This window comes from Hemitrygon akajei, chromosome 20, assembly GCF_048418815.1.
Source record: "Hemitrygon akajei chromosome 20, sHemAka1.3, whole genome shotgun sequence".
NCBI lineage: Eukaryota > Metazoa > Chordata > Chondrichthyes > Myliobatiformes > Dasyatidae > Hemitrygon > Hemitrygon akajei.
In genome coordinates this window covers 44,030,206-44,045,693 of record NC_133143.1, presented here as the reverse complement: position 1 = coordinate 44,045,693, position 15,488 = coordinate 44,030,206, and the positions used below count along the sequence as shown (strand labels likewise).

Genomic DNA, 15,488 nt, shown 5'->3' with positions numbered 1-15,488 from the left:
TGGCACAGTAGACTGTTTGGGGGGGGGGGGGGGGGAGGAGGGGAATTGAGATTTTCTAAATCAGCAAAATATTTTAGGTGGCACACCTGTGCAGAACTGAAGGTTGTCAAGATCTGTAAATGTTCACTTTTAGTGTTCAAACTTCAGAACCGTTATCACTGAAACTGGTGACCTGATGCATTGTTATCCTCAGGATCTTGCTAAGCTCAAAATGGCCATGGAAAACATTCTGAGAACATAACTACAAGAAGGTGTGCTGAAGCCAAGTTTCACCACCAAATATGCTGACTAAAATCAATATCGCCACACACCACCAACCCATTCTTTTCTGATTGAACATAAAACATAGGACAGTACAGCATATTACAGCACTTTAGCCATGATGTTGTGCTGATCAATCTAACCCTTTCCCCCTACACACCCCATAATCCTTCGTGTTCTTACATCCACAAGCCTATCTAAGAGATTCATAAATGTACCTATTTTATCATACTCTACAATCACACTTGGTAATATATTCCAAGTACCTACCGCTCTCTGTGAAAAAAAATTCTACCTCTTACACCTCCCTAATCTACTTTCCTCCACTCAATTTAAATGGATATCCCCTGGTGTTAGCCATTGCTCTCTTAGGAAGAAGGGGCTGGCTGCCTCCCTATGCCTCTCATGATCTTTTTACCTCTATCAAGTTGTCTTATCCTACTTTCCAAAAAGAAGAGTCCCAGCTTGCTGAACATTCCTCATAAGACATACAAGAGAATCTGCAGAATGCTGTGAATCTTGAGCAACACACACAAAATGCTGGAGGAACTCAGCAGGTCAGGCAGCATCTATAGAGGGAAGAAAAGCTAATGTTTTGGGCCAAGAACCTTCATTGGTACTGGAAGGTAAAGGGACCGAAACCAGAATAAGAATGCTTGACCTGCTGAATTCCTCTGGCATTTCATGTGTGTGGCTTTCCTTATAAGACACATTATTTAATCCATGCAGCCCTGGTAGATCTCTCAAAAGCTTCCCCGTCCTTCCTGTATTGAGGTGACCAGGTGATGCACCATCAATAACTCTCGGAGACGTGAGTCGAGATAGGCTTTTATTAGCTGGAAGAAAGCACCGTCAGCAGCAAGGAGACCACCACACAACATCCTGGAGACTGAGGGAGGAGCAGTGCCTCCAATCACCTTTATACAGTCAGCAGGGGGGCGTGTCCAGACAGGTATATGTAGTTCACCACACCAGGATTGAAGACAATACTCTTAAGTGTGGTCTAACCATTGTTTTATAGAGCTGCAATGTTTGAATGCAGTCCCCTGAATAACGAAGGCCATCACACCATATACCTTATTAAACACCTTGTGAACTTCACAGAAACGTTGAGGGATCTCTGAATTTGGACCCCAAGATTGCTCTTTTCCTCTTCACTGCTGAGAGTCTGACCATTATCCTTGTACTACACCTTCAAGTTTAATCTCCAAACTGTATCAGTCCACACATTTCTGGATTGAACTCCATCTGCCACTTTTCAGTCCAGATCTGCATCCTGTTTATATCCCTATGCAGCCTACGACAACCTTCTATCCACAATACCACCAACCTTTGAGTCCTCTGCAAACTTTCTACTTCCTCATGCAAGTAGTTTATAAAAATCACAGGAAGAAGGGCTCTTTGAACACCTGTGGACATGTGGAACACTTCTGGTCACCAGCGTTCAGGCAGAATACCCTCCCTCTACTACCCACTCTGCCTTTAGTGAGCAAGCCAATTCCAAATCTACATAGTCACGCTTCCATGGATCCCATGCCTCCTGAATTTCTAAATGAGCCCACCATGAAGAAACATATCAAACACCTTCATCTACCACACTACCTTCATCAATTGGTTTTGTCACTTGCTGAAAAATTCATTTAGGCTCAACAAAGCCCAGCTGAGTAAACCTAATCAGACTATGCCTCTCTAAATACTTATAAATCCTGTCCCTAAGAGCCCTCTCCAATAGCTTGCCCACCACTAGGGCTCACAGGTCTATATTTCCCAGCATTATTACCTTTCATGAACAATGCAACAATATTTGCCAATCTCCAATCCTCTGTGCCGAGGGAAGATGCAGGAATAATCTCCCCATAGAAGCTCCAGCGATCCCTTTCCTCACTTCCCATGTTAGCCTGAGGTATGTCATGTCTGGCCTCAGTGACTAATCTGTCAAACAGCTCTGACTCTGCCTCTTTCTTACCCTTGATGTGCCGCAACATATTAGCCTGTTCAATGCTGACCTCACATTTGTCAAAATCGCTCTCCCTGTTAAGCACTGAAAGAAAGTATTCATTAAAGACTTTCCCTATCTCCCTGCCTCCAGGCACGTTTCCTTTTCTCCACTTCCTTCTCTCATATTTTCTCTTTACATTTAACTCTGTCACATTTGGTGAATGAAGTGAGGGAGGATCTCTGGTTACATGCACACTCAGGTCCCTTTAATTATGTTCCCAAATCAATCTCAACCTGAAATATTCTCGGTGATGAATAACACACTGCCTTCTCAGCTGGAGTCCACTAGAAATTTAGACCCTCTGTATAAAGCAATTTCTCCTTGTCTCAGAACTAAATAACCTATCACTTATCCTACGACTTTGCCCTTGAGATCTTGACTTTCCAGCTGATTGAATCCATCTCTTAGCATCTATCCTATTAATGCCTCTCAAAATTCCTCATGATGTTATTGTTTTTCCCTTGTAGTACCTCAGTGTGCTAATAGGATGACAGGATCTCTATGGATGGCATTCAAAAAGAAGTTTTTCTCTGGTGAAACTACAAACAAATTTAGAATCATACCATATACATCAGGGGTGATTTTTCTTAAAACCAACTAATCTGAAACTTCCCATTCCCAGTCCTGCACTATCCCAGTTTCCCTCATACGTGGTAAATAGAAAAAAAGAACAAAGTTAAGCAGTCCTTGAGCTCAGGTCCCACATATCAGTTGTTCTTATGCTGCTATTGACTAAAAATATTATTAAGTGTCAAAGATGACTCATGAGTAAAAAGAAGCAGGAGTCGCCATTTAAACCTGACCCACAATTATTTTAAGATATGGCTGATCTAATTGTAACCTCAGCTCTGTGCTTCTATCTACCTACGACAATCTTTCATCTTCTTGCTTAGAAAGTACCTTTCTACTCTGCCTTAAAAAATAATCAAAAATTCTGCTTCCACAGCCTGTTGAGTTAGGGAGTTCCAAAGGCTCAAGGCATAATGAGAGAAGAGAAACATTGTTTTTTCCTGTCTAAATAGGTGGCTCTTTATTTTTTAATTGTCACCTTCTGTTCTGAATTGTCCCAGAAGTTGAAACATCAAATTCCTAATTGAATTTATGTATTTTTGTGCCTCTACTACCTTATATTAGAGACCATAAATGTTAATTATATTTCTTTATAAAGATATTTTTTTCTCTACATGTTGCAATGATTTTTTGCTTTTGCTAGTTTTAACATATTTTTGATCAGATATCCTGATTTGCAGTGTTTCAAAAATTAACCTTAACTGTGTCATTAGTATCTTCCTGATTTTGATGTGTTCTTGTCTATCTTTCAAGCTTAAATACCTCATTTTTTATAAATGTTCCTAATTGCAATAGTTTGATGCCAGGGACTAGATTAGCAGCTTTTCAATTAACTTGTTTTGCTTAAGGAATGGATTAATCAAGCCAGACACTCTACATCTGTTCTATACTATACTGATATACCAATATAATTAAAACTTGTTTCCCTTTTATTTACCAGTTAGTTGATATGCTCAGCATCCAATTTATTACTCACAAGAAGTTTCAATTTGTTAAGGTTGTACTTCAGTCAACTTTGAAGTTATTGCACTATTATAAATTGTTGATGGAGAAATATTTCAGTATAGGATAAATATTAAAAAAGTTGTCTTCAGGCAGAGTCAGGCACATCATTTTTAATGTGAAAAAAGGCATTTTAATTACATTCTGAGTTATTTACAATCATTGCAGATGTAAATATATTTATGAAATTAAATGTTAATTGGTTTGGTCCATCAGCATTCTCTGGTCAATTAAAGTCCAAAAGTTTGAAACTGATGTTATTAATGAAACAAAGTTACATGAATTATGTGAAAATGATGAAATGTACTTTGTTAATCACACTCAAAGCAAATTTTCTCATGCTATGTACAAACTTTAAGCATCATGATTGTACTTAATTTATAATAGGGTGATGTGGACATTACTAATAATTTCTGACTGTAATCTATTTCTTTGTAATATTTTAATATTTACCAGCCCAGGCTCTATATTGAAACTTCCATAAAATTGTATTGTTTCAGAATATTATCTTCCATGGATACTAAACTATTGATTTTCTTACACTGTTTTGCAGGAATCATCAGAACAGCCTTACCCAATATGGACAGGGAAGCAAGAGAACAGTATTCTGTCGTCATTCAAGCCAAAGATATGGCCGGACAGATAGGAGGACTGTCGGGTTCCACAACTATTAATATCACGTTAACTGATGCCAATGACAATCCTCCCAAGTTCCCGCAAAGTATGTGTCAATTTTCAATCAATGTGATGCATATTCTAAAACTACAGTCTGTCTCAATGTCATGTTGCAAATGTATTGTAGATGGCATGGTGGTGTGCATTGTTTTTATCATCTGTCTGCTTTCCTAACTCTGATAGGCAGATGCATTAGCAACCACAGTCCTTTGACAGTTGGCCTGGCTGGATAAACCATATAACCATATAACAATCACAGCACGGAAACAGGCCATCTCGGCTCTCCTAGTCCATGCCGAACTCTTAATCTCACCTAGTCCCACCTACCCGCACTCAGCCCATAACCCTCCACTCCTTTCCTGTCCATATACCTATCCAATTTTACCTTAAATGACACAACTGAACTGGCCTCTACTACTTCTACAGGAAGCTCATTCCACACAGCTATCACTCTCTGAGTAAAGAAATACCCCCTCATGTTTCCCTTAAACTTTTGCCCCCTAACTCTCAAATCATGTCCTCTCGTTTGAATCTCCCCTACTCTCAATGGTAATGCTATGAAAAAATATATAGTTTTCTTCCCAACGTTAACATGTCCACTGTCATTGGTGTGTTTGACTAAATTGTTGTTGTAAATGAAAACTTAATTTCAAACTTTAAGTTGCGGAAGCTCCTATCCAAGTTCCAAAGAGGAATGTGTGAATGTTGCAGCAACAGCAGCAGCAGTAGGAGAGTTTGGATTAAAGTAAGATCTCACCTGTATTTTCAGGCTGTTAATTGTGACCTAACAATAACAATTTGAATTTGTAAAGCATGCTCAATATCCTGTGCAGAAACATATAGCAAACATTATTATCAAACTGAAGAAAGGTGTGAGAAATGTGACCAAAGGATGTCCAAGTACAGGCAAGACAAAAAAATTTAGGGAGAAGGCCATCTCTAAGATAAACAGGATGCATGAGTAGACAGGAATCTAAAGCTGTTGCAGAGCCTTCAAGCTAGAGAGAAGCAAAGTCAGACAAAGCTCAGAGAATAAGCTTTTTTCCTTTCCCAGTTGTGACTAATGTTAGCTGTTCCTCTTTCCACCTGATCCACTAAGATTCTTTTTTTTTCATAATTTCATATTGAGCAGTTTCAGTTTTATTGTTGCTTTAAAAAGATAGTTAATAATGGAAAAAATTAATGTTATGTATTATCCCTTTTCCTAAAAGAACATAGAATAGGTGTAGTCTAAGTTTCAAGTCAAAGGACTCAAAGCAGTAGGGTGTGTATTTAAAACAGTGGTGTATAGTGGCTCTGAGGGCTGAAACCTACCCTGACAGATGACAACCAAGGCATTCAAGGTGGAAGTCTGACAGTGGATGAGCAGGCCAACATATTTAATAACTACAGGACCTCTTAAAATCATTTGGCACCTGGAGATGTTTGGGTGTATGGTAACATTATTAAAATAATAGTAAAAGTAATTGTAGTCAGCCTGATCTATCCCAAACTATTTCCCCACTCTAGACTGCACACTGACATTCATTACCGTTGAGTTAACTGGCACAGTTCCTGCTGGACATAATGTGAGTCACATTGATTTTGGGCAAGGGGCGGATCTAGGAACAGATGAGAGGTGTGAGATAAAATTACCCGTGTTTCCTGCCAAGGGGACTATAGCCAACATCTGCCTCAACCTGTGTTTAAAAAAAGCAAAATGAAAGCATTGCATGTCATATTTTAGTTTTAAGTTATGGTTGGCATTCTATCTGTGATGTTGTTCTGTCAGAAATTATTGTTTAGTTATGATCCTCTATCCATTTGCAGAACACTACCAGCTCTATGTCCCTGAGTCAGCTACAGTGGGCACAGCTGTAGGTAAGATTAAAGCAATTGATCCTGACATTGGTGTGAATGCAGACATGAGCTACAGCATCATTGATGGAGATGGATTAGGCATTTTTACCATCACTACTGACAAAGACACCAGAGAAGGAGTTATTATTCTAAAGAAGGTAACAGCCATATATTTATTCCAAATTTCCAAACCTGATTGTTTTGTATCCCACTAAATCTAATGAGCTGTTAATAATGGAATTATCTTTATGGTCTACTCATGCTTCAGCCGCTGAACTATGAAAAGAAAAAAGTGTACACTGTGATGATTGAAGGTGAAAACACTCACATTGATCCTCGTTTTTGGAACATGGGTCCCTTCAAGGACACTGCCACTCTCAAAATCATTGTTGGAGATGTGGATGAGCCCCCAGAGTTTTCACTCCCTTTTTATGTGATGGAGGTTTCTGAAAATGCCAAACCAGGAACAATGGTTGGAACAGTAACTGCACAAGACCCTGACAGTGCCAAAAGCCACATCAGGTATGTCCTTCCTTTATTTAATTAAAACCTTCAGTCTGGGTATTTCAGTAAAAATTCACATTTTATCCTTGCTGATCTGCAAAATATGTTGAGTTTGATTAGCCTCTGCTGACAATAATCATAAAAGAGTGTAAAACAGCATAATCTTTTCATGTTGTGACTTAATTCCAATATCAATATGAACTGTTTATTTCATCTTTCTCTCTCTGTAGATGCTGCCTGACCTGCTGAGCATCTCTACCAGTTGTTGTTTTATCTCTGCTTTCAAGCATCTGCAACATTTAGCAGACACAATTATTATGTTTCACTGGAATATAGTAGACTGAGGGGGAGACCTTTTAAGGTTTATAAAATTATCAGGGGCAGAGCTAGGAATGGTCAGAGCTTTTCACCTAGAAGGTATAGATAAGAGGTGAGAGTAAATTTAAATGAGATCTCAGGGGCAATCTTTTCATTCAGAAGGTAGCAGTTTTAGGTGATGAGTTTCAGAGACAATTTCATACAATGTATAAAATGCAGTCAGACTAGTACTTAGATAGGAAAAGAGTAGAGGGCTACAAGACTATTGTGGGTTGGCATAAATAGGCAGTATGGTCTAGATAAATTATTTGGGCCAATAAATTATTTCTATGTTTACAGCGGGTAGGACAGTATGACTATTTTAATGGAGTTCATAGGCCAGTATGTGCTGCTGTTCTTTGGGAAATGGTGCCTTGATGAGAAGTTATAAGAAGTGGGAAGAAGAGTTTCTATATTAAATTCATTAAAATAAAAGAATCATCCAGTACTTTTATACTGGCACTGACCTACTGTCAGAATGATATATATTCTGTATGTCCATGATTTCTGCAACATTATCACCATGTTTTATTCCCACAATGGCTAGAAAGAACATCACATTATGCAAAGGAACTATGAAACAAGACCAATTTGAAACAGGAGCCCTGAATATCAAGCTCATTGTAAAGGTGGATAGACTTACATTTAGAGGCATTAAAAAATTACATTACTCATCAGCAACTCTTTTTCAGTGATGGATAAAATCTGCTTTTGATCTTTCTAAAACACTAGAAATTGATTGACAGTTCTTTGACATAAATGAAACAATTGTTTAATTGGAACTGACTAGTGGTGAACATATTCCATTTAAACAGACATCCTTTGAATTCCTATATCCAGTACTGTAGATAATATAAAGGGAATATTTTAGAAATATGGCATCATATTGCACAAAGGAAATATGAAATATTTTATTTAAATATATTGCATTAAACTTTTCAATACTTTTATTGCCTTGATTGATAAATTAATGATTTAGGGAAAATGGCCCAGATTGAGAAGTCAATTGGTTTTAATTTCAAAGCAAACTTGAAATTTTCATCAAAAAAAGGTCTTGTATCAGTCACAAAATCAATACAATATATGGTGTCAATTGGCTGAAGGAAGGTTTGTAAAAGTCTCCCTCAGAGAAGACCCATTACAGTTGTAATGTTTAAACACACAAAGTTTTTGATATGCTATAAATAATTTAGCTTTGGCTTTCAACAGAGAAATGAAATTTCTTTTAGAAAACAGCATTAAAGAGTGATATTATCTTTCAAAGCACCTTCACAATTTGGAAGAAATGGTATATGGTAGAATGCTAAATCTACAACACAGTAACATCTATCATTTTTTTTGCTGCAAAGACAGATCTAAAAGCAGACTGAGAAGTGCAACGAAATAGCATTAGTCTTTTCCCCTCTGGTGCTGCAGATTGATTTAGGTCAGATCAGTTTTCATTTCAACACTATCAGAAAACTTCCAGATATACTAAGCCTAAAGAAGAAGGCCCGTAGTGCAGAAAGTATAATGAGGATGATTGTTGAGTGTGTTAAAGAAATTATGATACTGTGAATACATTTCCGCAGTGAGGTCAAGTTATAAAACTTCAGCTGCTATGAAGAAGGAAAAGTAAATTGCTGCTAAAACTGGCATGCAATTACTAAATACATGCTAAAGGTAAAAGGGTATTCTGCATTCCAGCACAGATACATCCGTCAGCTTTGACAAAGCCATTGGAAACGTAAAAATCACTAAGTTTGGAAAACTCAGGTCAATTCTAATTGTCTTATTACCTATAAGATTATTTAATTTTGTTACTTGTTTCTATAAACCATATTTTATCCGACATTTTCACTTCTAGCTACTGGCCTTTCCAAACTAGTGAACACAAGCCTCCTATCCTAATCAAAGTTTACAATACCTATCTGATTCAGTTTCTTTGATGGAGTTGTAAATAAGTAAGAAAGTTGTTTTACCTGTTGGTTAAACTGAAGTTTGAAAAGGGATCCTGGGCTTGTGTTGTATTTATGACCCTAAGGTCATAAAGTCCTGCTGCAGAAAGCCAAGCCAATCAGCCCATCCCTTCCATGCAAGTCCCATCTGTACTAAGCTCATTTAACAGCACTTAGTCCATACAAAAAAAAACTAGAAAGAAATGCAAAACAGATCGTTATTCACTTATAAAGATTTCAGGTCTCATTGTAATATTATTATTGTTATCCTATGTTAGTATACTTCCTATTTCAAGAGCTTGTATTTGCTCTTTAAGACTGAGTAAAGCTCCAAATACGTACAATGCCCTACATATGGTCAAAAAGATGGCAGGTATTTCATCAATATCATCATTAGCAGTGATTTTTCCTAATTAATCACACACATCAATTTTTAATCTGAGAAAATAATGGTGATTTTCAGGTATTTTCTCAGATTTATATAAAAAAAAGAAAGATTGAGTCAATCAGACAGCACCAATGAAGACAGAAACAAAATTATCATGTCAAGACATGATCAGTAAATATTTGAAATTTATCAAGTTCAGATAAATATGGAGGCAGGGAAAATGACAGAGAAGGAAGGAAATTTGAAAAGGAATCAATAAGCTAATGTGGGAAGTCAAGGAGGGTGAAATCAAAGATGGAATAGTGAGAAGAATTAAAATGACAGAAGATCTGGAACTGTACTATCATACCTTGCATTCTTCATTGTTGATTCAATGAAGTTCAACAAAAGCTTAATACACAATATCCCAGTTTATGACAAGATGCTTTCCATTTTCCAGTGCCAACAATTTCAGATCATATTTGCCGACTATATAGACAATAGATGTTGGTGAGGATTATTTGTATCTTCAAATTAAAATTATATTTTAATTACATTTCTCTTTTACTTTCAAAGGTTTTGTCATTTATTTTTCTGTGCTTCTGCGCCATCACAGGTCTTAATTATTTGTATTTTCTGACCTTAACTCTGTACTTGATTAAACTGTTATATCTCCGAATGATTCACAACCTGCTGTGAACTTCAGTTCTATTTCTCTCTCTAAAGAGGTGGATGGGACTTTTAAACAAATCTGCCCCGTCTGTTGCACATAATATAACTCAGCATGCAATTTGAAGAAGAACCAGACTATTTTCACCAGCATCCTGAATATGGTCATACCTCAATCAGCTTCACTGAAATAACTCAGCCATGTTCATCCACGGACACACTTTGTGTGCTATTCAATTCAATCTTAATTGCAAGTGATGATATTGAAAATCAATATTAATACAAATTTAGAGTGTTATTCTGGATCTCCTGTCACGCTCACACACAGAAGACTTCAGACCTATTCAATGGCATCCAATAGTCTGCAAAACACACCAGGACATCAGTTCAGTCATTTTATTTTCGATTTCCTTTCCGAATCTCTTTTGACCATAGACTGCTCATGCAGAAGTAAATTTTCACAGCTCTTGTGATGTACACTTCAGCATGACCTGAAATCAACCTGGCTGAGCAGATCTCAGGCTGATATTGGGAACCTATCTCACGTAGTTTCTTTTTTAAGTAGGTACTTATCTGGTTCTCCTTCAATCCATCTAATTCCCTGTCTCCCAAAAGGAGACCATAAGGCTGTAAGACATATGAGCAGAATTAGGCCATTCAGCCCATCGAGTCCGCTGCGCCATTTCATCATGGCTGATCCCAGATCCCACTCAAATCCATACTCCTGCTCTTTCACCATTTCTCTTGATGCTCTGACCAATCAGGAAACTATCAACTTCCGTTTTGAATATACCCACAGACTCCACCGCAGTCTGTAACAGAGCATTTCATAGATTCACCACACTTTGAGTAAAATAATTCTTCCTTACTTCTGTTCTGAAAGGTTACCCCTCAATTTGGAGGCTGTGCCCCCTAGTTCTGGATACCTCCACCAGAGGAAACATCCTCTCTACATCCACCTTATTTAGTCCTTTCAACATTCGGTAGGGTTCAATGAGGTTCTCCGGCATTCTTCTAAATTCCAGTGAGTAGAGGCCCAAAGCATCCAATTGCTCCGCATATGTTAACCCCTGCATTCCCAGAATTATCTTTGTGAACCTCATCTGGACTTTCTCCAATGACAACACATCCTTTCTGAGATAAGGTGCCCAAAATTGTTGACAATACTCCAAGAGCGTTTTGACTAGTGTGTTATAAAGGCTCAGCATTATCTCCTTGCTTTTATATTCTATTTCACTTGAGATAAATGTCGACATTTCATTTACCTTCTTTACCACAGACTCAACCTGTGAATTAACCTTCTGGGAGTCTTGCATGAGGATTCCTAAGACCCTTCAAAACCTCTGATGTTTGAATTTTCTCCCCATTTACGTGATAGTCTGCACTATTGTTCCTTTTATCAAAATGCATCATCATACATTTCCCAACACTGTATTCCACCTGGCACTTTTTTTGTCTAAGTCCTGCTGCAATTGCATTGCTTCCTCAGCACTACCTACCCCTCCAACTATCTTCGTATCATCTGCAAACTTTGCCACAATGCCACCAATTCCATTATCTAAATCACTGACAAACAATGTGAAAAGTAACGGTTCCAATACTGACCCCGAGGAACACCACTAGTCTCTGGCATCTAACCAAAAAAGGCCACCTTTATTTCCACTCAATACCTCCTGCCTGACAGCCATACCTTTAACCATACCAGTATGTTTCCTGTAACACCATAAGATTTTACCTTGTTAAGCAAACTCATGTGAGGCCCCTTATCAAATGACTTTTGAAACTCTAAGTTTATAACATCCACTACCTCTCCTTTGTCCACCCTACTTGTTACTTCCTTGAAGAATTCTAACAGGTTTGTTAGGCAAGATTTCCCTCCACAGAAACCATGCTGACTTTGACTTATTTTATCATTAGTCTCCAAGTACCCTGAAGCCTTGTTCTTAATAATACACTCCAACAATTTCCCAACCACTGGGGTAAGGCTAACTGGCCTATAATTTCCTTTCTTTTGTCTTCCTCCATTCTCAAAGAATGGAGTGATATTTACAATTTTCCAATCCTCTAATCCTCTGGGACCATGTTGGAATCAAGTGATTCTTGAAAGATCATAACCAATCTATCCATTATCTCTTTAGCAATGTCTTTCAGCACTCTGGGATGTAGTCCATTTGGTCTCAGTGACTTATCTGCCTTAAGACCTTACAGTTTGCCTAGCACTTTTTCCTGTGTAATAGCAATAGCACTCACTCCTGCTACCTGACACTCATAGACCTCTGGCATATGGCTAGTGTCTTCTACAGTAAAGACTGAAGCAAAGTAAAGACTGTAGTTAAAACTGTAGTACAGTAAAGACTGCCAGGATAATCAAGGATAAGTCCCACCCAGCCAACACACTTTTGTCCCACTTCCCTCCGGGAGAAGGTTCAGGAGCATGAAGATATGTACGGCCAGATTTGGGAACAGCTTCTTTCCAACTGTGATAAGACTGCTGAACAGATCCTGACCCGGATCTGGGCCGTACCTTCCAAATATCCAGACCTGACTTGCACTACTGTACTTTCCCTTTTCTATTTTCTGATTATGATTTATAATTTAAATTTTTATTATATTTACTTTGACTTGCACTTCAGGGAGTGTGAAGCGCAGAAACAAATATCACTGTGATGATTGTACGCTCTAATATCAATTGTTTGGTGACAATGAAGTATTTATATTTGTATTTGTATTTGTAAAGTACTCATCAAGTTCATCTGCCATTTCTTTGTCCCCCATTACTACCTCACAAGCTTCATTTTCCAGTGTTCCAATATCAACTCTCTCCTCCCTTTTATTCTTTATATAACTGAAAAAGCTTTTCATATCCTGCTTTATAGTTTTTTTTTAGTTACCTTTTGTTGGATTTTAAAAGCTTCCCAATCATCCAACTTCCCACTCACTTTAGCTACTTTAGATGCCCTTTCCTTTGCTTTTATGCAGTACTTAACTTCCCTTGTCAGCCACAATTGCCTAGACCTGCCATTTGAGAACAACTTCTTCAGTGGGGCTTATCCCTGTGCCTTGTGAACTATTCCCAAAAACTTCAGCCACCTCTGTTTTGCCATCTACCCTGCCAGTATCCCCCTCCAATCCACCTGGGCAAGCTCTTCTCCCATTCCTCTGTAATTCCCTTAATTCCATTGTGATACTGATACTTGTGAGTTATGCTTCTCCCTCTCAAACTGCAGTATGAATTCAATCACATTATGACCACTGCCTCCTAAGGGTACCTTTACATTAATAAAATTTGGTTTATTATTCAACACCTATTCTAAGATAACATTTTTGCTTGTAGGCTCAAGCACAAGCTGTTCTTAAAAAGTCATCTCATAGACATTCAACAAATTCCCTCTCTTGTGATCTGACACCAATCAAATTTTCCCTATCCCCTTGCATATTGAGGTCCTCATTACAATTGTGACGTTACCCTTATTACATGCCCTTTCCAGCTTCTTTTGCAATCTCAATCCCACATCTTGGCTACTATTTGGAGGCTTATATATGTTTCCCATAATGTTTTTTTTACCCTTGCAGTTTCTTAACTCCACCCACAAAGAGTCGACATTCTCTGATACATCACCTCTTTCTATAGATGTAATTCCATCTCTTACCAATAGCACTATACTACCACCTATGCTTTCGAACTTTTCATTCATTCCTCAACCACCAAAGCTAGTGCCCATCTCATAGCACTTCCTGTACCCTCGCCCACAACATCTACTCTGCCATCATTGTCTACTGATCAGAAACATCCAAAACTCTGTGTCAGTTGATCCTAATCTCAACCTTTCAAAACAACTGGACACATACCTGATTTATGTTGTGCTGAATGGAAGTCCCTTTAGTATCTCAAGATTTTTTAAAATTTGTCTTGTTGCTCCACAGCACTTCCCATGGCAGGTCCATGAGCGAGACGTTTATTGTCCAGCTACAAAACAGTTGTACAACCTTTCTCAGAGGCACTGGCCGAAAAGGAAATATTTCATTGATTTTGCTTGTACCTTACACAATCTGTTTTTCTACAACAGTGATTATATTCAATTTAGTTGATTGCCAAGTATTTTGGGGATATCCAGAAGATGTGGAGGTGCTTTATAAATCCCAACTCTTCATTTTAATTCCAACTTTCTTTTTAATTGAAAGCTTGTCAACTTTTTATTATGACACAGTGTTGTCCAGGTAAATGAGATCAGGATTTAAATAAACTTTTCTTGGTCAATAAACTACACATCATGATAAAGATTTTGATGTTCAAATTGTTTAGTTAAATGGGAAGATACTAAGAGCCTGTGTGAAATTAAGTTGAAATCAATTTATATCAGATCAAGAAATAATACATTGTTGGGTCCTTTTGTGAACCTTCAATTATTTTAAATTACTTCCTGCTAGATACTTCATTGAAGATGACGAAGAAGTGGAGAGGTACTTCAGCATAGATGCTAACAGTGGAGTTATAAAGACCACAAGGGAACTTGATAGGGAAGATGTACCTTGGCACAACATTACAGTCTTTGCATCAGAACTTGGTAAGTGCGTGAGCTTAAACCTTTAATTATTTTACATCTTCCAAAATTACTGAACTTAGTGTGCTGTCAAGTTGGTCAGGCATTTTTCAACCATCCTTAAAAAGATTCCATTTAACCATGTGGTCCTCCTTTTGGGGTTACCTGTTGCATGTATGAATGAGTTCTTTATGATAAATGGTTAAACTGATTTGAATTGCAACCTTTTTAATGCAAATTATGGATTTATTTCAACCTGTATACAAAATGTTGGTGGCAATTTCAGCCTAGCCTATTTGTTGAAAAATTTAAGTAACCAAATTGGCTGTTAGTTTTAACTCTGCCTAATATTCTGATCCATTAACTTTGATTTTCCAGTCTACAACATGTTAATGTATTATATTTGTAAACTAATTAAACAAGTAGCTTTTCAGTTTATTCACACAGGAAATAAATCTGCTTGACACATCTAATAAAAGGAGAAAAATAACAAACATGCAATTCAGTTGGTCTTCATAATAAATAAAGCTGATAATTAAAAATTGTATTTATAATCTATGCCCAATATCATTTAAATCTGAAATTGCTAGTTATCTTATGAATTTTTATTAATATTGGAAAATTGGTACATTGCTCTAGATGTTTTATTTACTGGAGGCAATTCCAGATCCTTTTTTTTTTGCAAATTTGTCAAATTGTCACTCAGAAATGCATGATTTAACATCATATTAGTTTTGTTATTGTGCTATGTGTATATTTGCACAAAT

At 37.4% G+C, this 15,488-nt stretch overlaps 1 protein-coding gene across 8 annotated transcripts in view; it reads left to right on the top strand.

Annotated features, from left to right (window-relative positions):
• Positions 1 to 15,488, top strand: part of LOC140713762 (cadherin-18) — a 638,248-nt gene that overhangs the window by 585,356 nt on the left and 37,404 nt on the right. For all 8 annotated transcript variants that reach the window (XM_073024255.1, XM_073024253.1, XM_073024256.1 and 5 more), the window contains 4 exons: positions 4,386 to 4,553; positions 6,317 to 6,504; positions 6,615 to 6,868; positions 14,609 to 14,745. In XM_073024255.1, the coding sequence (XP_072880356.1) occupies positions 4,386 to 4,553; positions 6,317 to 6,504; positions 6,615 to 6,868; positions 14,609 to 14,745 (747 nt within the window). The remainder of the gene's footprint in view (positions 1 to 4,385; positions 4,554 to 6,316; positions 6,505 to 6,614; positions 6,869 to 14,608; positions 14,746 to 15,488) is intronic.